The 21,519-nt window shown below is 48.7% G+C and overlaps 1 protein-coding gene across 1 annotated transcript in view; it reads left to right on the forward strand.

Annotated features, from left to right (window-relative positions):
• The first annotated feature begins 10,626 nt into the window (after positions 1–10,626).
• KIF26B (kinesin family member 26B) overlaps positions 10,627–21,519 on the forward strand; it is a 464,415-nt gene continuing 453,522 nt past the window's right edge. The window contains exons 1-2 of the mRNA XM_039237500.1: positions 10,627–11,038; positions 11,885–12,286. Of these exons, the coding sequence (XP_039093431.1) occupies positions 10,976–11,038; positions 11,885–12,286 (465 nt within the window). The 5' untranslated portion in view covers positions 10,627–10,975. The remainder of the gene's footprint in view (positions 11,039–11,884; positions 12,287–21,519) is intronic.

The raw sequence follows: 21,519 nt of genomic DNA on the forward strand, positions 1-21,519 counted from the left end.
TTTTTTTTTCTCTTGGGTAGATACCTCGGAGTAGAATTAATGGATAGGACAGTAATTTTATATTGAACTTTTTGAGAAATTGCCAGACTGTTTTCCAACGTGGCCACACCGTTTTACATGCACGCGAGCCCCGATTTGTCCACATCCTCAACGATAGGTGTTACTGTGTCCTTTTTCACTTCATTATAGCTGTTCCAGTGGTGCCTCATTGTGGCTTTCTGTTTCCAGTTCCGCAATGATTAACAGCGTTGACCATTATTCCATGTGCTTGTTAGCTCTTTGTCCGCTGTTTTTAAAATTTTTTAATGTTTTAGTTATTTCTGAGAGAGAAAGAGACAGCGTGAGCAGGGGAGGGTCAGAGAGAGGAAGACACAGAATCTGAAACAGGCTCCAGGCTCTGAGCTGTCAGCACAGAGCCCGACGCAGGGCTCGAACCCATGAACTGTGCGATCATGCCCTGAGCCAAAGTTGGACGCTTAACCCACTAAACCACCCAGGTGCCCCTGTCTGCTGTTTTTTAAAGTGAAATATATGTTCACATCATTTGCTTTTGGATTAGGTTGTTTACTTTCTAATGATCAAATTCGAAAATTTGCTTTTTAGGGGCGCCTGCGTGGCTCAATCAGTTGAGTGACTGACATCAGCTCAGGTCATGATCTTGAAGTTCATGAGTTCGAGCCCCGTGTCAGGCTCTGTGCTGACAGCTCGGAGCCTGGAGCTGCTTCAGATTCTGTATCTCCCTCTCTCTCTGCCCCTCCCCTGCTCACGCTCTGTGTCTCCGTCTTTCTCTCAAAAATAAATAAATATTAAAAAAAGGAAAAAACCGAAAAACAAGAAAATTTATGTTTTACCTCCTAACTGGTGTGCCTGCTTGTATGTGCCACTGCTTCAACCGTTTTCACTAAATGCTGCAGGACGAATGTTACTGCGTGGCCGGGTGCTGCCCCTCACCTACTCAAAACCCCGCCGTGTTCTCCACCACCAGACTCCTACACTTGACATTCAAGCTGTCAGATGAAGTGGTTCCATCCCTGAACGCTCTCAGAGGTGCTCTGAGGTCCGGAAAGACTGCTCCCGGGTGACCCCCTTGTCCCTTGTCCCATATCTGTTCTACCTTTGTCCTAATCCCTGCTCCATCCTGCTCTGACCCGTCCAAACCCCTTTCCCCAGGGACCCTCCAGCGGGCGTGATCTCCTGGGACCCTGTTTCCTTTGTCGTGCTGGGCTGTCTTTGACCTGCCTGTAAGCTGAGTGCTGTTCTAGAAATTTTAATCAAAAATGTTCCTGGGGGGCGCCTGGGTGGCTTAGTCGGTTGAGCGTCCGACTTTCGTTTAGGTCGTGATCTCGCAGTTCATGGGTTCGAGCCCAGCATCAGGCTCTGTGCTGACTGCCAGCTTAGAGCCTGGAGCCTGTTTCAGTCTGTGTCTCCCTCTCTCTCTGACCCTCCCCTGCTCATGCAGTCTCTCTCTCTCTCTCTCCTAGAAATAAATAAAACATTAAAAAAAAATAAAAAAAAAAAATGTTCCTGGGCACTGGGGCGCCTGTGTGGCTCAGTCGGTTAAGCGCCTGACTCTTGATTTCAGTTCAGGTTGTGATCTCGAGGTTCGTGAGTTCCAGCCCCATGTCGGGCTCTCTGCTGTCAGTACAGAGACTTGCTTCGGATTCTCTGTCCCCCTTTTCCTGCCCTTCCCCCACTTGTACTCTCTCAAAATAAAAAAAAACAAAAAACAAAAATAAAAAATAAATTAAAAAAAAAGTTCCTGGGTACCCACTCAATGATATTCTGCTCTCTCTTTGGAGTTCTTCAGAACAGTTACCAAACAGATGTGTGGTAGTTTGGTTTTATTTTATGTCTTGGACGGACACAGCCTTCTTATTTCCACCTTTGCCAACCCGCGAATTACTTCTATTCCTGGCACCTGGCTGCGGACCAAAGAAGCCTCTGATTTTGTTTTGTAATGTTTACTTTTGAGAGACAAAGAGACAGAGCCTGAATAGCAGAGGAGGAGAGAGAGAGGGGAAGACACAGAATCCAAAGCAGGCTCCAGGCTCCAAGCTGTCAGCACAGAGCCCAACACAGGGCTCAAACCCACAAACTGCAAGATCATGACCTGAGCCAAAATCAAGAGTCAGGCACTTAATCAACTGAGCCACTCAGGCGCCCCAACTTTCTAGATATTTATTTTTAGTCACCAACATTCCCTACTCATTTCCCTCCTGGCTTTGTTATTTTGTCTCTTGGCCTCAACTAAGCATGCAGGCGTGTATGCACACGTGTGTGTGTGTATGTGTGTGTGCGCGTGCACGTGTCTGCACACGTATGAGCAAGGATGTTTGTGGGGCTGCCACAGCCTTTACTCCCCCTGGCTCCTTGTGTTCCCTTTCCTAAAAATAAAAACTTGCTCTAATTTCTTTTCTTATTTTAGTAACCATTTTCTTATCGAATAATAATATTATCTCTCTCTCTCGGAAAACAGAATTGGAAACTCCCAGAGAGATGTTATATCCTTAATATTGTGATGCTGGATTCTAGTTTCCTTTTTTTCTGATGCATATATAGTTTTCTTTTGGTTTCATGGAGTTATCATCATCCTGTACTTGACTTTTTGTATACTTAACACTAATACATCATCACTGCCCTTCTATTGTTCCCATTAATTATCCTTTTATGAAAACACTTAAGAAATTTTTAAATATGTTTTTATTTATTATTGAGAGACAGAGAGAGACAGAGCATGAGCATGGGAGGGTCAGAGAGAGGGGGAGACACAGAATCTGAAGCAGGCTCCAGACTCCGAGCTGGCTGTCAGCACAGAGCCCAATGTGGGGCTTGAACTCAGGAACTGTGAGATCATGACCTGAGCCAAAGTCGGATGCTTAACCGACTGAGCCACCCAGGCGCCTATATGAAAACATTTTTAATGGCTGCACGGTACACCATGGTCTGATGATAGTGTAAGGTATTAAAGCCATCCCCTGCAGATGCATGCATAGGTTAGTTCTCTTCCTTCATAATTATAAACAGTGATTCATCGGATGCCATGATCCCTCTGATATATGGTGGCATGGTCCATGGTCGTCACACCTGGTGCCCAATGTCAGTGGGCTGAGCGTTCATTGTCTGATCTTAGTAACTGGTCTTTCCCTCCGCCTCCCATCCTGAAAGCAAAATAAAAATAACGATAAAACATCTATCACTGCAGCCACACAAATCTCTCTCACACCCTTTCTCTTTCTCTTCCATTATCTACGGTCAGCTTAGGACTGAAACCAAACTTGGAATTGAGCCCCAAGGAATGTATGGGGATAAAATGATTAGTGACTGAAGTGATAGCCCGAGAGTGGAGAGCCTTCCTCAACGCTCCCCTGACACTATCATGGTGGCCAAGTGCACCGGAGAAAGTTAACAGCTTGCTGATGACTCTTTGGGAGCCAACGTGTGATCATATGGTCCATGGAACACCAGTAGATCAAATGCAAATACCGTTTGCATATTTGTCAAGATCCCTCATGGACAGTGCAGGCTGCTTTAATTATCTGTCCAGGAGAAACTCGTTGCGTCTGGCATGTGCACGGCCCTGTATCCACTGGCATGTCTGTGCCTGAACCGATACGGAAGATATTTCGAAAGAAAAGTATTAAGGAGGAGTGGAATCTGTTATCTGTTGCCCCCCTGCCTAGCATTTAGAAGTTGCCAGCCTGATTTTGTTTTTCTATTTTTGATTTATTCTTTCAGACTTTCAAAAATACAGTGACATCATTGGGGCCCCTGGGTGGCTTAGTCGGTTAAGCGTCTGACTTTCGCTTAGGTCATGATCTCGCGGTTCGTGGGTTCGAGCCCCGCATCGGGCTCTGTGCTGACTGCCAGCTCAGAGCCTGGAGCCTGTTTCTGTCTGTGACTCCCTCTCTCTCTGACCCTCCCCTGCTCACGCTGTCTCTCTCTCTCCTAGAAAGAAATAAAAAAAATTTAAAAAAATACAGTGACATTATATATTTTAGCTATAAAACTTCAGAGTGACTTGTCCCTGACGTAGAAGTAATGAGAAAGCTCAATTTTCTGGCAATATAAAAGTCCCGTGAAACATTCCCAAAGAAGTTACATCCATTTAATAATTAAGTAACAGGGAATATGGCATTAGAATTTCATTTTTTATGCTTATTTATTAGATAGATAGAAAGAAAGAGAGAGAGAGCACAAGAAAGGTAGGGGTAGGAGAGAGAGAATTCCAAGCAGGCTCCACACTATCGGCACGGAGCCTGACATGGGGCTCAGGCTCATGAACTGTGAGATCATGACCTGAGATGAAATCAAGAGTTCAAGGCTTGGGGTGACAGGGTGGGTCAGTCAGTTAAGCATCCGACTCTGGCTCAGATCACGATCTCACGGCTTGTGCGTTCAAGCCCTACACTGGGCTCTGTGCTGACGGTTCGGAGCCTAGAGCCTGCTTTGGATTCTGTGTCTCCTTTTCTCTCTGCCCCTCCCCATGCTGACCTCTCTTTCTCTCAAAATGTTAAAAAAAAACAAAACCCAGAAACATTTGGAAGCTTAACTGACTGAGCCACCCAGGCACCCCAAATTTCATTCTTAGCCAAGTAATAGACCTTACATTTTTTTCTTGCATTTTTATCTATGGATATAACAGAGAGCTACCGGTTTACTCAGGAGAATCAGTGAAATAAATACATTGATGTTTATAGAAGCTCTCAGCTTTCAGAAGCCAGTATGTAATTTCTTCATTCATAAAACAAGTTGTGTGTGTGTGTGTGTGTGTGTGAAGTAATGCTATTAAAGTCCTTAAAAATTTTTTTAAATGTTTTATTTATTTCTTTTTTTTTAATGTTTTATTTATTTCTAGGAGAGAGAGAGAGACAGCGTGAGCAGGGGAGGGTCAGAGAGAGAGGGAATCACAGACTCTGAAACAGGCTCTAGGCTCTGAGCCGGCAGTCAGCACAGAGCCCGACGCGGGGCTCGAACCCACGAACCGCGAGATCATGACCTAAGCGAAAGTTGGACGCCTAACCGACTAAGCCACATAGGCGCCCCTGTTTCATTTATTTCTGAGAGAGAAAGAGACAGTGTGAGCAGGGGAGGGTCAGAGAGAGAGGGAGACACAGAATCTGAAACAGGCTCCAGGCTCTGAGCTGTCAGCACAGAGCCTGATGCGGGGTTCGAACCCACAAACTGTGAGATCATGACCTGAGCTGAAGTCGGACGCTCAACCGACTGAGCCACCCAGGCGCCCCTTAAAGTCTTTGAACGTATATATATATTTATCTATATAAATTTCTCTATCAGTGAAGGGTTTGGTTGTCTCATTAGAATCCTTCAGTCCAATAGAAATTATAGTTACACTCTTTACACCTGATCTTGGCCAAAAGACTGAGAAGTGATATATAGTCAGACTCTTTAGAGACTAACTTTTTAGCTCACAGAATATAACCCCTCAAAACCACAAGAATTCTAAAAACCTTGAAAAAAGAATTCTAAAAAACTTGAAAAAAACACCATTGGGGCACGTGGGTGGCTCAGTCAGTTAAGCTCCCAACTTTGGCTCAGGTCATGATCTCCCAGTTCATGAGTTCAAGCCCCACACCAAGCTTTGTGCTGACAGCTCAGAGCCTGGAGCCTGCTTCGGATTCTGTGTCTCCTTCTCTCTCTCTGCCCCTCCCCCACTCTTGCTCTGTCTCTCATTCTCAAAAATAAATATTTTAAAAATTAAAAAAAAGAAAATGCCACCATTAAAACTAACATTAGGAAGTACTTTATATACAGCTGAATTTCCCAAAGAAAACAATTACAATCTAGATAGCAGCAGCCAAAATCCTATTTAAAGGCACAGGAGAGTGGCCAGATGTAGGCAAGGGTTCAGTGTCTGAAAGAAAGATTATGTGGGTCTGGCCCAGTCTGCTGGGCATGGGGGCCATAAAGCTCCAGGGAAAAGCCAGTCTCACTGGTGTGAGGCATTACCCAGTGGAGTTAAGGGCTGTTGCTAGAAAGGGGGAAGGAAAATCTTGGAGAGAGGCAGCCCAAAAACCTGCAATTTTCCTCAAGTCCTTAGCTTTTGAATTCTGTATTCATGGGCAAGCTACAAGAAGCCCAGGGCAAAGCAGCTTCTGGAAGCTGAAAGAATTGATTTCAGCTGCTATCCCTGGAGGGGAGCAGAGCTTGGAATGTAAGTCCCAAGTTAGAAGGTCTGGCAAATACTTTGGGCTTTTCACTGAAACCCCAGAAGTGCCACACTTAAAAATTTTTTTAATGTTCATTTATACTAGAGATATACTAGAGAGAGAGAGAGAGAGAGAGAGAGAGACAGGGGAAGGACAGAGATAGAGAGACACACAGAATCCGAAGCAGGCTTCAGGCTCTCAGCTGTCAGCACAGAGCCCGGTGTGGTGCTCGAACTTGTGAACTGTGAGATTGTGACCTGAGCTGAAGTTGGACGCTTAGCGGACTGAGCCACTCAAGTACCCCAGAAGTGCAAGACTTTAGAGGTAAGGAATAAGTCTCAGAACCCAGGACTTTTTCTTAGATATAAGGGCATAACTGACATAGAACCAGTCTAACAGAGCATGAAGTCGGGTTGCTACAAGTTTAAGGTGATCCACCACTGGCTCAACTGCCTGCTGCTCGAAGAAAATCAATACTCTCCAAAGGAAGAGACTAGAATCTAGCATCTTTATGAGGTGATGTCCACCATATTTGGCATGTAGTTGAAATTTATTGGATATTGGATATGAAAAGAAACAGGAAGATGTGATTCAGAGTCAAGAGAAAAATCAGTCAATAGAAACTGACCCCCAAATGAGCCAGATGTTGGAATCGGCAGACAAGAAATTTAAAGCTGCTATTATAACCATGTTCAAGGATTTAAAAGAAAAAGCAGATAAATAGAAATTATGTATGTATGTATTCATAAGTACAATATCTGAAATGAAGAATTTACTGGATAGCCTTCCACAGAGAGTGGAAATAGCAGGGGCAATGGTTGGTGAAATTACTGCAGGATGGACAGAAATTCCAGATTGGAGAATTGATGGGTAAGGGCAGCATTAATAAACAGAACCTTAGTAACTTACGAGACAATTCAAGTAGTGCAATGATATACATGTAATTGGAGTCCAGAAGGAGAGGAAAGAGAGAATGGGGCAGTGGGTAATTTGAATAAAGAATGCCTGAAATGACCCCAGATTTGGTGAAAAACTTCTCTATCAACTTATAGGTTCTACAAATGCAGCAAACCTTAAGCCAGATAAGTACAGAGAGAGCCATATCTGGAAGCATCATTGCCAAATTGTTGAAAATCAGTGGTAAAGAGAAAATGTCGAAATTTTACATACAGAGGGAATTCCTAGAGAACTAGTGCTAATCTCCAATCAAGCAAAAAAGGCCCAAAGGCTATGAACGACATCTTTAAAGGACTGCCAACAAACAGACAAACAATAACAAAAACACAAAAAAAACCTGTCAACCAAGAATTCTATGTCCAATTAAGCTTTTCTTCAAACACAAAATATGGAAGAAAGACATTTTTAGAGAAGCAGAAGCTGAGAGAATTTGTTGCCCGGAGACCTTCAGCACAAGAAATGCAAAAGAAGTTTCTTCAGTCTTAAATGAAAGGATCCAGTTGTAAAGTTGGCTGTACAGGAAAAAACAAAGAATCCCAGAAATAGTAAAACTGGGTAAGTAGAAAAAAAATCTCAAGTCTCACCAAAAGACAAGAGGTTGTTTAAAAGTGATAAGATTATATTGTGGTTTTTATACTGTAGATAGATATAAAATACAGTAAAACCGTGGTTTACGAGCATAATTCATTCCGGAAACATGCTTGTAATCCGAAGCACTTGTATATATCAAAGTGAACGTCAAGAACCAATGGCTCAGTTATGATCATGTGACATTGGGCATCACGTAGTACTGGCATTGCAAGACATCTCTCACTTATGAAGTTAAAATTTATTAGAAATGTTTGCTTATCTTGCAGAACACTCACCCAACCAGTTACTCGCAATCCAAGGTTTTAGTGTATATCAAAATAGCACAAAAGAGGGAGGTAAGATGAAAGTTACTCTTTCAAGTGACTTCCATTTGAAGTGGAGTAGCACAACGTTAAACGTGGCCCGTGATAAGTTAAAGATTCACATTATAATCATTGGAGCTAAAAAAAAGGCCAATAGAGAGATGAAAGTGGAATATTAAAAATATTCAATTAACAACAAGAAGGTAGGAGAGACAGGAATAAAAAACAGAGTAAAGACAGAATACAGACCCACACCCAACAACACGAAGCTCGAAAACTTTATTTTCAGCGAAAAAAGCCAAATACAAAAGAATGCATATCGCCTGGATTCTAAACACAAAATTCAGGATCAGAGCTAACCCATGGTGATGTCAATCAGAGCAGGGACTGTGTCTGAGGAATGGCGACGGCCTGGGAAGAGGCAGGGGAGAACTTTGTGGAGTAACCGAAGTTCATATCTTGATCGAGCGGGTACCTTCTCTGGGAGTATATATTTACCGAAGTTCCCAGAACTGTACTCTTAGGATTTGTGCATTTCATTGTGTGTAAATGTTACATCCATTGGGGCCTGGCGTTGTCCACTCTGATCAACAGGGGGCGCTCCGAGCTCACCAAACGCGCTTCGGGGACCCAGCTACTTGGGGATGCAAATCAGACCCGCTCTGGTCTCCGTCTTCAAGGTGGATCTCGCAGCCCCCCAACTGTTCTCCCTCGACACCCCACCTCCGCAGCACGCCCCCACCCCCTGCCACCGCGGCTTCGCGGGCTGGTCCGTGTCCCCTCCGCGCGCGCTGCGCTTCCACGGGTGCGCGGCGCGCGCTAATGGCGACGCAGTTTCCCGCGGCACCCCGCGGAATACAGATGCGGCTGCGAGCTGGCGTGTGCCGCCTGGAGGCGTACCTGCCCCCCGAGGTCCTCTCTCCATGCGATCGCTCTTTACACTGGAAGCAGGAACGTCATGGAAACTTCCACACGGTTCTCGACATCTTCATTTTGACCTTCTTACCTCGCTTTGGTGGCTGTGAAATCTTCCCACGCCAGGGCTGGGGCGGGAGGGGGAGGGAAGGTGGGCGGCGGCGGGAGCGAGGCACAGAAGGAATTTTCCCCCGGGAAGGCGGGAGGGGCGTTGCCCCAGGGTTTCGGCACCCCAGAAGGTTGTCTTCCTGCCCCCTCCCTATCTCAGAAGGAAGCCAGGTTCTGGAAAGCCCCAGACATCCCTCGCGCCCTCGCCCACCCCCAGGCCGGTGTCTCCGGGCGCGGAGATGCCATTACACCTCACGTGACCCCCGCACTGGGCCGGTCCCTCTCGAGGCGTCTCGCGGGGTGTTAATTAAAGGTCACAGCAAAACAGACCTGCCGGCTCACCGGGGGAAATGTCCTCCCGGGAAATGAAAAATGACACCCCGGAGCAGCCACGTGTGGAGCCCGGCATATGCCGGTTTCCTGCGCTCTGCGCGTCGCGCGGGGGGCCGCGGGGGATCCGACAGGGGGCGGTGGCCGGGTGCCCCCGGGGCTCCGCGGGCCCCTGGCGCGGGAGGAAAAGGAAGGAGGGGTGCCGAGGGGACCCAGCGGGGCGCGGCGCGGCGAGGGCAGCCCGCACCGCCACCCCCCCCCCCCACCCCGCTTGCAGGCCCGCGAAGCCCGCGCTGCGCGTGTGCACGCGGCGAATCCCTCAGTTTCCCCTGCCCTGCGGCGGCGGCCGGGTCCCGGGCTCACCTGGGCGGGCCCCCGGGCGGCTCGGCACGTCGCAGACTGGGGCGCGGGCGGGCGTGTGTGGGGGGGCGAAGCCTTCCCCCCCCCCCGCCCCAGGTCGTCCTGCTGTGGTTGGGAGGGTGCCCCGCGGGCCGGCCGGGGGTTGGGAGGGCGATCCCAGAAAAGGTTTGCAGGGCAGGTCTAGGAGAACAAAGGGCGGGGAGGGGGTGGTGGTGGAGGAGGACCCGGCATGTTTGCGGACTTGTTTGTGACTCAGTCCCTTTTACACGGCGTTTCAAAGGCAGAACTGCACGCCTCGCCAGGAAGAGAAAGAACTTGGGGGCGGGGACGCTCGGCGCGTTTCTGGCCGGCCCTCCCCTCGCCGCTGCCCCTCCGCGCCCAGCGCGCGCGGCGGCGTTTCCTTAAGGGCCGCGGGCCGCTCTCCAGTAACTTCCCCGCGAGGGGCGAGATTTACGGCCCCCCGCCCCCCGCGCCCGGCGCGCACCGTCAGGCGGGCGCGCCGCCACATAAAATGGATCCCGGCCGGCGCGGCGGAGGCGGCAGCCGGGCGGCGGGGCGGCCGTGGCCGAGGCTCCGCGCTGCGCCCGGGCGCACACGCGCGCGCTGACCGCCGCGGCGCCCGGGCCCCGCCGAGCCGCCTCTCCCGGCCCCCGCGCAACTGTCAGGCCGAGCGGGGCCGGCGGATATTGGCTCCGCGACGCGCCGAGGCTCCTCCCCGAGGCTGGATCTTTTATATTTTGGGAGAATTTCTTTGAACTCAGTTAGCGAGCTCCGCGAAGGAGACAAGTTCCCACAGCCGGCGCGCCCGGCGGAGGCGCGGCGCGGCGCGGCGGGGGCTCCCCGCCTTCCCTGCGGCGGCGGGCGCCCGGTCGCCCCCCACTCGCCGCCCCCGGGGAGGAGGCCCGGCGGACCCCCTCGGCTGGGGAGGAGTGCCAGGGATGTGGATGTGGCCGTGAAAAGAGAACGTGTGCCTGGAGGAGGCAGAAGAGGAGGAAAAGCATTATTTGAAGAGAAGAATAAGCCAGCCACTCCAGCCCGTTCTGCAAATTAGTGCTATTACTTCTGGGGTCCATTTGCTGTGATTCTTTCCTCCTCCCTCCCACCACCCCAAATTAAGGAACCTTGACTTGAGGGCCAGGAGCCAGCCCCCGAAAACGGCGAGGGGGGGGTACCCTTCTGGGTCGGAAGACCTTTTGGATGTAGCGTTGGTGGAACATTTAGACACTCTCCTCGGGAAAGGCCACCATGAATTCGGTAGCGGGGAATAAAGAGAGGCTGGCGGTCTCCACCAGGGGCAAGAAATACGGGGTAAGTTGCCACGGGGACGATGCGGAGACGCGTTACCGGAGCCCCGTCGGCCGGGATCCCCCTTTCCCCGCGCGGTGCGGCCGCGCAGGGCGGCCCCGCGCTCCGGCGCTGCGGCAGAGGCGCCTCCGCCGGGCTGTGCGTGCGCGGAGTCTGCACGCCCGCCTCGCCCTCGGAATGTTCTGTCTTCCCGTTCCTTGCCATCCCCGCAGCCCTAACTTTTGCGGCATTCGTGGACTTCCAGGCAGACAGAGTTAAGCCGAAAGGCGTTTGGGGGAGGGGGGGAGGTTGTCCATGAATCCTCAGCCATTCCTCGAGATCATTTCCCTGGAGCGGGGAGAGCCTTCCATTTACCTCTAGGTTCCGGAGGGCTGTGCCCGGAAAGAATAAAAATCCAGAAGCCATCACCCCCGCTGCCCCCAACCCGTCCGGGGTATAGCGTCTTCCAGGAACTAGAACGTGGGTTCTTTTGGGGATGGGTGTCGGGTTTGAAAGCGCTGGGGGTGCTGACTATATGCCCCCCCCTCCGCCCCCTGCGGAAACCATGGAAAGCCCTGAGCGAGCCCTCTCCACCCAAGCGAGGAGTCCGCCGGCGCCCGGGAGCCATGGGCTGCGGGGACCCAGTTAAGGACAATTAACGGGGCGGATGGAGGTAGATTCGGCCCCAGGGCTCGGAGCACCCCGGGACGCGCGCCCGTTGGCGCTCGGCCGGGCCCTCGGGGGCGCGTGGGTCCCCGGCCCGGGCGCGGTGTGGGCGGGGAGGGGGAGGTCGCCCCCAGCCCCGCCCGACCCCGGGGACGCGGGAGCCCGCGGTCCTGCGGCCCCTGACTCTGCACGTCTCCCCCGCAGGTGAATGAAGTGTGCTCGCCCACCAAGTCCGCGGCGCCCTTCTCCCCCGAGAGCTGGTACCGGAAAGCGTACGAGGAGTCGCGCGCCGGGAACCGGCCCACCCCCGAGGGCGCGGGCTCGGCGCTCGGCTCGTCGGGGACCCCGTCCCCTGGCTCGGGCACCTCGTCCCCGAGCTCCTTCACGGGCTCCCCGGGCCCCGCCTCCCCGGGCATTGGCACCAGCTCGCCGGGCTCCCTGGGCGGCTCGCCGGGCTTCGGCACCGGCTCCCCGGGCTCGGGCAGCGGCGGCGGCTCCTCCCCCGGCTCGGACCGCGGCGTCTGGTGCGAGAACTGCAACGCCCGCCTGGTGGAGCTGAAGAGGCAGGCGCTGAAGCTGCTCCTCCCGGGGCCCTTCCCGGGCAAGGTGAGCCCGCGCGGGGCGGCGGGCGGGCGGCCCCCACCCCTCTGTCGCCGGGGCGCCCCCGGGGCACGGAGCCGGGAGGGGCGCCCGCGGCTTGAGGCCTTTCGGTCCGCCGGGTATGCCCCGGGTTACTCGCCCTGCGTCCTCCGCCCCGAGTCCCCGCGCTGTGCTCCCCGCACCCGACGCGACCTCGAGGCGTCTTCCCCCAAGACCCTGTTCCCGCGTGCTGCCAGCCCTGGCGACGCTGCAGGCGGGGTATGGGGGGCAGCTGACCCCAGCTCCTAGGGGGTTCCTCTCTGCAGCCCTCCCTTCCTCCCTCCCCCGGCTCATCGGATCCCTCTCCCCTCCCCACAGCCACTCGCGGGCCTCACGAAAAGCCCGTGGGGGTTCTAAAAGCAAGCTGGTATTTGGGGGTTGGCGTTTCCCACTGTCTGATCGTGGGCCTTCGTTCCCAGGATCACAGAAACAAACAGACCCTCGAAGGCCAGCATGTGCCCCCTAGCGTTACGCGTGTCCGCCCGAGGAAGGCCGGGGGGGGGGCGAAGGGGCGGGCGGCCTGGGGACCAGGCCGGGGCGCCCCGGGCTCCCCCAGGGCCTGGCGTGGTGCGCCCAGGGCCGGAGGGCAACACAATGCAGTTGTATTTGCACTGTTGGGGCCAAGTACTATCAAATGATAATATTTACTCTTACGCTTCAAAGAGTTTTTATCAGTGGTTGGAGAGAACTATCGAGAAAGCAGTGAAGAGCTGCGCGGATTTCTGACACTGCCCGGTGGCGTTTTCTGATTTATGTTTCTGGGACTTTTGAAACGGACTACTGTGATTTTTGAATGGTGGAGCCCGGCACTGACTCCATCTGCTCGCCTCACTGTGTTCATACGCAAGGGTTAAGTTAAGCAAACACCCACAGACGTTGTAAAATTTTACATGTGGAAAATTACCGCCAAGAGAATTGGTTTTATGAATCCCGAATTTATCTCAGGAATAATTAACCTGTGGATTGTTGAACAGTATACCATGTTTTTGGTAGCTTGGTAATCAGTCTGTCCCGACACCCTGAGAACAAACCTCAGGAAATCTGAAAGCGCATTATATGCTTGCATTCTGTATCCCCCGATTTAATGCTACTTCGTCACTCACAGGTTTATTTATTTGCTCTTTGGATCCTTTATCAATAGTTCCCGATTTCCTACCACATTCAAGGCACTAATGTTAGCACAGCACTGAAATGACAGGTACCTACAGCCCTTCTCCACATGGAGCTTGCATTCTTCTTTAAAAAATTTTTTTTAAATGTTTTATTTATTTCTGAGAGAGAGAGACCGTGTGAGCAGGGGAGGGTCAGAGAGAGAGAAGGAGACACAGAATCTGAAACAGGCTCCAGACTGTGAGCTGGCTGTAAGCACAGAGCCGGATGCGGCGCTCGAACCCACGAACCGCGAGATCATGACCTGAGATGAAGTCAGCCGCCCAACCGACTGAGCCACCCAGGCGCCCCTTGGAGCTTGTATTCTAGTGGAAGGTGCAAACGTTCAACCACAAAATGCACAATTCCGAATTTATTCCCATTTTGTGGTAAGTGTGTTTACAGAGGAAGAGCGTGGGGCGCCGTGAGATGGTATAACCAGACTAGACCCTCTGATACATTTTGAAAAACCTTGGTTCTCAAAGGTTTCATCTGATCTTTGGCAGTCCTAGTAAGTTACAGTCTACCACAGTATTCTAGAACATTCTCGATCGCGAGGACCTGTGCTTACCCTAGCTTGTTTATGTTGTTGTTTGAGTGGTTGTACCTGCAAAGGTAAATCCAAATAGACTCTTTCTATAAATATGGAGGAAGGGAAGGAAATCGATAGCGAAGAGAAACATGTTGAAATTCAAAATGCATCTGTCCCATTTTGTGGAGTCATGTGACAAAGTCGAGTTTTGTTTTTGTTGAAGCACCTGGAAAATTCATTCCCAGTGTTATACTGGAGGCAGTTCAATATACTTGCCAACTTTATTTACCTGCTGAAATGGAAGTGATCCCGGGGGACTGATCATTGGATTTCCTGAATCTCAGTGCTTTGCATCACCTTACAGAAACCCAGGCATGAGTGAGGGAGAGCTGTCAGTCACACAGGATCACTTTAAGGCACACATCAGTGGCATATGTGACGTAGCGTGGTGAAACATGACATTTGGTACAGGGGGTGCACAAGACTTAGCCAGAAACCACAGCGATATGGAATACCTCACTGTTGACTTTTTAAACATTTTATTTATTTTTGAGAGACAGAGCCTGAGTGGGGGGGAGGGGTTGAGGAACAGAGAGAGAGGGAGACACAAAATCCAAAGCAGGCTCCAGGCTCTGAGCTGTCAGCACAGAGCCTGACGCGGGGCTCGAACCCACGAACCCGTGGGATGATGACCTGAGCCGAAGTCGGACGCTAAACCTACTGAGCCACTCAGGCGCCCCTGGAGAATGCCCCTTCATTGTTAATCATGAGGTACGGAGCCTCAATTTGTTGGCCTAAACAATAAATGTAGCTCTAGTTTTCTTTTTTCAAAGTATTGGTACCCTCAGATAAGCTACAATTTCCATTAGGCTCTTAAAGTTTGCAATACTGTAAGTAGCCCCCAGGCACCAGAAGAGTTAAGTTTCATTGGACCAAGAGGTGTCATTGTGACTCCAACATGCAATTTGCCCTGTAGAGTAAGAGTCTAGAAAATAAAGGCATGTTTTTGAGGGGTAATTAGCGAAAACCATCATGGTAATTCACTTAAGTGGCTTAATTGTATTTGGAGAATATTTTCTCAGATAGTATACTAAACTCTACCAGGTGGTATTAAAACTCTCCTAGGTGGCCATTTAGAAGTCAGAGGCAGAAGAGCACACCCAGGAATCTTCCTGTTTTAGGATGGATTCGGTTTTGCTTCTTTCCGCCACCAATTTCATTTCGTGATGTCGAGTAAATCTGGTTTTTTTTTTTTTTCCATATTTTAAACTTCCTTTGGAGAAAAGATATGAGGGTTGATGATCGTCAATTAGCCAAGATACCGTTAGATTTATGGTTTACCTATTTAGGGGTTTTCTCACAAAACATCATCCGCTTTCAGTTTCTGATTTGTCAGTACATTTTCCAAATATCCTACAGCTGTGTGAGTTCTCACCCTGCACCCACGGGAAGTAGCAAGCCCTAGTGAGTCCTCCCAATTTTGTCCCTTGGACAGTCAGAGGGGAGCGGTGGGGTGCTGGCGAGCCCATCAGGGGTGTCTGGCTGGTGGCCTGAGGAGTGACCGCCGTATTCTGAGTATTCTTAGGAGTCATGTGGCCATGGGGAGAGCAGGGCTTTGTGGCGGAAGGCCACATGACTTGGAGATTTCTAGCTCAGGCTACTGGGGGTGGGGGTGGGTTGGGTGGGGAATGGGGTTAACTGAGGCAGGAAACAGGAAGCCATGAAGATGTGGGTGAAGCTCAAAGAGGAAGATCATCATGAGTTTGTTTTCCACGCAATGAGTTTGAGGCTTCTGGAAAGAGGCAGAGAATAGAGGCAGGTTTAGGACTGAAAGAGATTCTGGAAATGTAGAAATGGTGCCTGTGAGCTCACGTCTCTGTTAACGATGCTCTGGGTTTGTCTTTTCAAATAATAACGTCTTACCTTGGTGAGTAAAGATTTGTGCCTGGTGGCAGATTGTAAAACATTTGGATTGACTTGACTTTTATTGCCTGAGTCAGTACAAAAAAAAAAAAAAAAGGTCCTTCCTGGGTTTATATCGTATCTTTTCTCAGACTGGGAAGAAGTGGTCAGATAAAAACAGAAGAACGTAGATTTGTAAAGCTGCCAATTTGTTGGGATTTTCAGTAGAAACAGCCCTTTTGCGTGTCATCGTGTTCCAGTGTGCAAATATAAAGCCATTTCATATCCACCGTCTTTCCTGTTTTACACACAGTCGAGGCACCAAGCAGAAATAGGGGCCAAGGAATGAATCTCCCATTTTGGGGCCATCCTAGATCCTTCTGATAACTGAGACAGAACTTTTGAGTTGGCAGTGGAAACCCTAAGAAACATCAGCCCCAAAGAATTCCCTGGAGTGAGCGGAAACGCTCCAGGTTGGCTAAAGGGTATCAGACATCTGTGCATTTCCATATCAATACAGGGGAATCTTTTATGTAAAAAAAAGGTCCAGAACGACATTCCTATCTGATTTTTTTTTTCTCAGTCGAGTATTCTGGGTCCATTTAGGCCTCAGAAATACCAGGAAGATTAGCCAGACACACTGAGAAGGGTGGCCAGGAATCACAGAGATGAAAGAAAGGAATGTGTCACGGGGCTTTAAAAACACCAAACATAGACTCTAAATAGCCAGAGCCCAAGTGAGTCTAGACTTGGGGAGTATGTGTGTGTGTGTATTTTCCCAGCTCCAAAACGGGTATGAAGAAAATAACTATTTAAAAGTTCCTCCAGAAGCTATGGTATGATGCTTTATAAATAGTTACAATATTACATTTTAAACATATATCAATTATGCTGGCAGTATATTTGAAGCCTTAAAATAGATACAATACGTGTTACATTTTAAACATGTATCAATTATGAGAGCAGTGTATCTTTTAAGATCCTTTAAGTGAAATCTTTTAAGATCCTTTAAATGAAATCTTTTAAGAGCAGGTAGCTATTTTCAGAAAACGTTATTTGAATCTTTTCCATTTGAGAAATATTTTAGATACGAGGTCAGCTAATAGATAGCATTGGTAATGAAAAAGTCCTGTAGCACTTATCATCAAAGCGTGTCCAAGACATTTCAGGGGTTCTAAAAACATGCCCAGTAGGGACACGTGAATGGAAATCTCTTCCTGAAGGTTTAGCAAGCTGTGGGATAATAGCTTTGCATTCTACCAGACTTTTAATTGTGAACCAACGCGGTCAGTTTTATAGTGACTTAATTCACTTTGTAAAAATCCCTGGGCTGTAGTAATTTCTTCCACACTCATTGCACATAGGATTATTGCATTAGAAATGTGATTTTTAAATGGCTGAGGCTAGTAATTTGTCAGCATTTGGAAGGATTAGGTCAATAAACTTTAGACAACATCAGTTGCTCTTTGGCATATCACAGATTGTGTCGTTCATCAGCTAATACTAATGGTGACGGTAATGGCGATGATTATTGTCCTTAGTATGTGCTGGGCAGTGTACTCTGATACACCCCTCCCCCACACCCATCCACCAGATCTCCTATAGCAAAACGAAGATGGACCTGATTTCCTTACCCTGCAATTCCAAGGGATCCACATAGTTCAGATCGCAAACCGGAAGCAGGAGTCAAGGTGCCAGGAACAGAGAAATCCAAGGGAGCTTCCCCCCCAATCCCCTTGGGTTTTTTGTTAGTGTAACTGCCCTGGGGGGAGACACCCCCCCCCCTTGAGATTATTTTGATTAGTTATTATTGGGATTATTTTTCCTGGACTCCCAGATGGTAACATCGCTTTTAGGGTGTGGGGGCAGCGGGTGGTGGGGAAAATACGCGGGGCCGCCGGGATTTGGAGCTGCGTACTTTTCTTGGCTGGAACGTACGTACTGCGGGCGGAAAGGGAACTTCCTCATATGTATAATCGCTCAGTTGAGACTGTTGCCTGCCCTTTCTGAGAACACCCTGTCGGAGGGCGCTGCGCTGACCTTCTGGGAGGAAGAGTTCTTCGCTCCACGTCAGTAAGGCTGCTGGACTTCAACTCTGTTCCGTCCTGGCAAAGATTGCAAGCTGGCTGACGTCTGTCAGGGTTCACGGTCTCTTTTCAGGAATACAAACCGATTTCCTTTTTACTATCTTGAGTCACAGGCTGACCACAGCATCTTTTCTTTACCTTTATTTATTTATCTACTTTTTTTTTTTTTTTTTAAAGCCTCCTCTATCGTCTTCCTGTGGCAAAGCAGTCCTGTTCCGATGGGTTCCCAGTGACCTCTCATCCTTAACTGGCACCGGTCAGAGATCTCTTAAAGTGCATTTGCAAAGACGCCTCAGGACCTGGAATAAACTCGTATCCCTAAGTTACTTTAAAAACGTAGATCGAAATAGTAAATCCGTCTGTGTCTGTCATCCCACTTACACTGCCTGTGGATGCTCCAGGACCCATCTGAGAAAGTCGGATTTCAAGTTCATGGTTACAAAGGCTGTGTGTCCATCACGTTTGGGCTTCGGAGGAATTCACCTTTGTTTTCTTTGAGTGTTTATATGCCTTCCTTTTTAAAATTTAGGTGTCAGATCCACTGGGAGGTGACTTTGGTGTCTAATGAAAGGTATGGATCAATTTTATCTTTTTCCAAATGTCTGGCTAGTTATCAGCAGACCTTTTATGGAGACGCCCGTCCTTCCCCGCTGATCTGAGATACCGTCACTGTCATAAACCATCTTTTGAGTTGTACTTGGTTGGGTCTGTTTATAGACCTTCTGCCACGTTCTATTTATCTGGGCCAGTTCCACATTCCTTTAAATATAAAATCTTTGTAGTAATTTTTAGGAGGTTTTATTTTTTAATGTTTTATTTATTTCTAGGAGAGAGAGAGAGAGACAGCATGAGCAGGGGAGGGTCAGAGAGAGAGGGAGTCACAGACTGAAACAGGCTCCAGGCTCTGAGCTGTCAGCACAGAGCCCGACGCGGGGCTCGAACCCACGAACCGAGAGATCATGACCTAAGCGAAAGTCGGACACTTAACCAACTAAGCCACCCAGGCGCCCCTGTAGTAAGTTTTAATATTTGGTGGGGCTCACCCTCCTTTTCCCATATAGAGCCTTTCCATTCTGGGAGTTTCCTGGTTATTCTTCCTATTGTCCTTTATGAATGTTATTTTTTTAAATTTTTAAAAAATGTTTCTGAAAGAGAGGGGAGAGAGAGAGAGAGCGCGAGAAGCAGAGCACAAACTGGGGACGGGCAGGGAGACAGAGATACACACACACAGAATCTGAAGCAGCTCCAGGCTCTGAGCTGTCACAGAGCCCGATGTGGGGCTTGAACTTGCGAACCATGACCTAATGAGCTGAAGTTAGAACCACCCAGGTGCCCCCCCATATGAATTTTGAAATCAACTTGCCTAACTCCAGAAAATATTTATTTTAATTTTGACCATGCTAAATTTATATATTAACCTGGGAGACATTTGGTTTCTTTTTGATGTTGAATCTTTCCCAAGAATAGGGAGTGTCATTCCATTTGATCAAGTCTACTCTTTAGCAATTTAATTAATCAATTAATGAATTGATTACAGGCGGGTGGGGCAGAGGGAGCGGGAGAATCTGAAGCAGGCTCCATGCTCAGTGCAGAGCCCAATGTGGGGCTCAATCCCACGACCCTGGGATCATGACCTGAGCTGAAATCAAGAGTCAGTCGCACAATCTGCTAAATCACCCAGCTGCTCCACTTTTCAGCAATTTTAAAAGGTTTTTCTCCTATAGACGTTGTGTATTTCTTGTTAAATTTGCCCTTAGGTGTCATATCTTTTATTGTTATTATAAATGAGTATCTTTTCTTCTATCGAGACTTGTTTATGTATAAGAAGGAAATTGATTTATATGGTAACTTTATAGCCTATTACTTTATTAAATTCTTTTCACATGTTCCTTAGCTTTTAAAGCTGCTACTCTTGGGTTTTTGAAAGAGTTGATCTTACAAGAGGTATTGTTAGTCTTTTCCTTTGCTGTTTTTGTCCCTTTAACGGTTTTCTCTTCTTTAGTACATTGATTCATGCCCCCAGTACAGTGTCCAGTGGTAGCCGATACAGGGGGCATGCGTATGGTTTTTCCCATTAAGTAAGATATTGGCTTTTGTTTTATTTTAATTTTTTAAACTTAAAAATTTAAATTTTTAATGTTTATTTCTGTATTTGGAGAGAGAGAAAGAGAAAGAATGAGTGAGGGAGGGACAGAGAGAGAAGGAGAGAGAATCCCAAGCAGACTCCGTGCTGGCAGAGCAGAGCTCAAAGCAAGAGTCAGACGCTTAACTGACTGAGCTACCCAGGCACCCTCCCCCCCACTTTTTAAACGTTTATTTGCTTTGAGAGAGAGAGAGAGAGAGAGAGAGAGAGAGAGATGTTGGCTCTTGGACTAAGGTGTATGTATAGTTTTACAAATTAAGGAAGTACCCAATTAATTCCTATTTTATTTAGGAATGGGTGTTATGTTTTGCCAAATTTGTTTTCAAGTCTTTACGGAGATGAGCGTATGATTTTTCTCCTTACATCTATTTTTTTAATTAAAAAATTTTTTAATGTTTACTTATTTTTGAGAGAGAGAGTATAGGTGGGGATAGCGTTTTTGTTATCGTGGGTCTGATTTTCGAGGATGGTTGTGGATCATAAAACTGTTTCGGGCTCTGAGGAGCTTGAAGCTGGATGCTCCCGTGGGTCCCAGTGGGATTCAGAGCTGGAGACGCGAGTCTGGGAGATGTCGGCTCGGGGAGAGAGAGTGGTGGGACCCTTAGAAGGCCAGAGCTGTGGGACCCACATACATTTATGGGACAGGCCACCCGAGGAGCTGGGAAGAGAAGTCAAGGAGAGGCCAGAAGAATGGGGGGAAGATAGGAGAAAGTGGATTCACGGAAACAGAGAGGAGCGAGCTTCACAGGGTATGGGTGGTGGAGGCCAGATACCTTCTCGAGATCAGGAGGTAAGGGCTGAGGTTTCCCTTGATTCAGCGGCTAGGAGGCCGCCGGGAATCTTTGTTAGCACAGTGTCTGGTGCCTGGAGAAAGGCAGGCAATGACGTGGTGTCCGGGAGTGGATGGAGAGTGGGAACAGTTGAGGTAGCGTTTGAGTTGTTGACAACACTGAGAGGTTAAGAGGGATCCATTTTCGAGGCGCTTATGAAATTGATGTTAAAAGTGAAGATCTTCGATCAGCAAACTTGGATGTGAAATCAGATTACGTCACTGACTGTGTGACCTTGGGCACAGCCTTTCTGAGCTTGGTTCTTCTTCATGTGTACAATGGCGGCAATGATAGGAGCCGACCGACCAACCGGGGTCATTGTGAGGGTCAGTGAGATGTGCGAGATAGTATTCAACCACCACTTTCTGTTTTCATTCCAATGACTTTGTCCCGGAAGGTAAATTTTATGAAAGTCCCCTCCCTGTCTTCCCTCCCTCTTCCTTCTCTTCTATTTCTTCCTTCTTTCCTTCCTTCTTTTTTCTTTCCTTCCTTCCTTTCCTTTCCTTTCCTTTCCTTTCCTTTCCTTTCCTTTCCTTTCCTTTCCTTTCCTTTCCTTT

The sequence above is a fragment of the Hyaena hyaena genome, unplaced genomic scaffold (assembly GCF_003009895.1).
Source record: "Hyaena hyaena isolate Hyena2069 unplaced genomic scaffold, ASM300989v1 scaffold_127, whole genome shotgun sequence".
Lineage (NCBI taxonomy): Eukaryota > Metazoa > Chordata > Mammalia > Carnivora > Hyaenidae > Hyaena > Hyaena hyaena.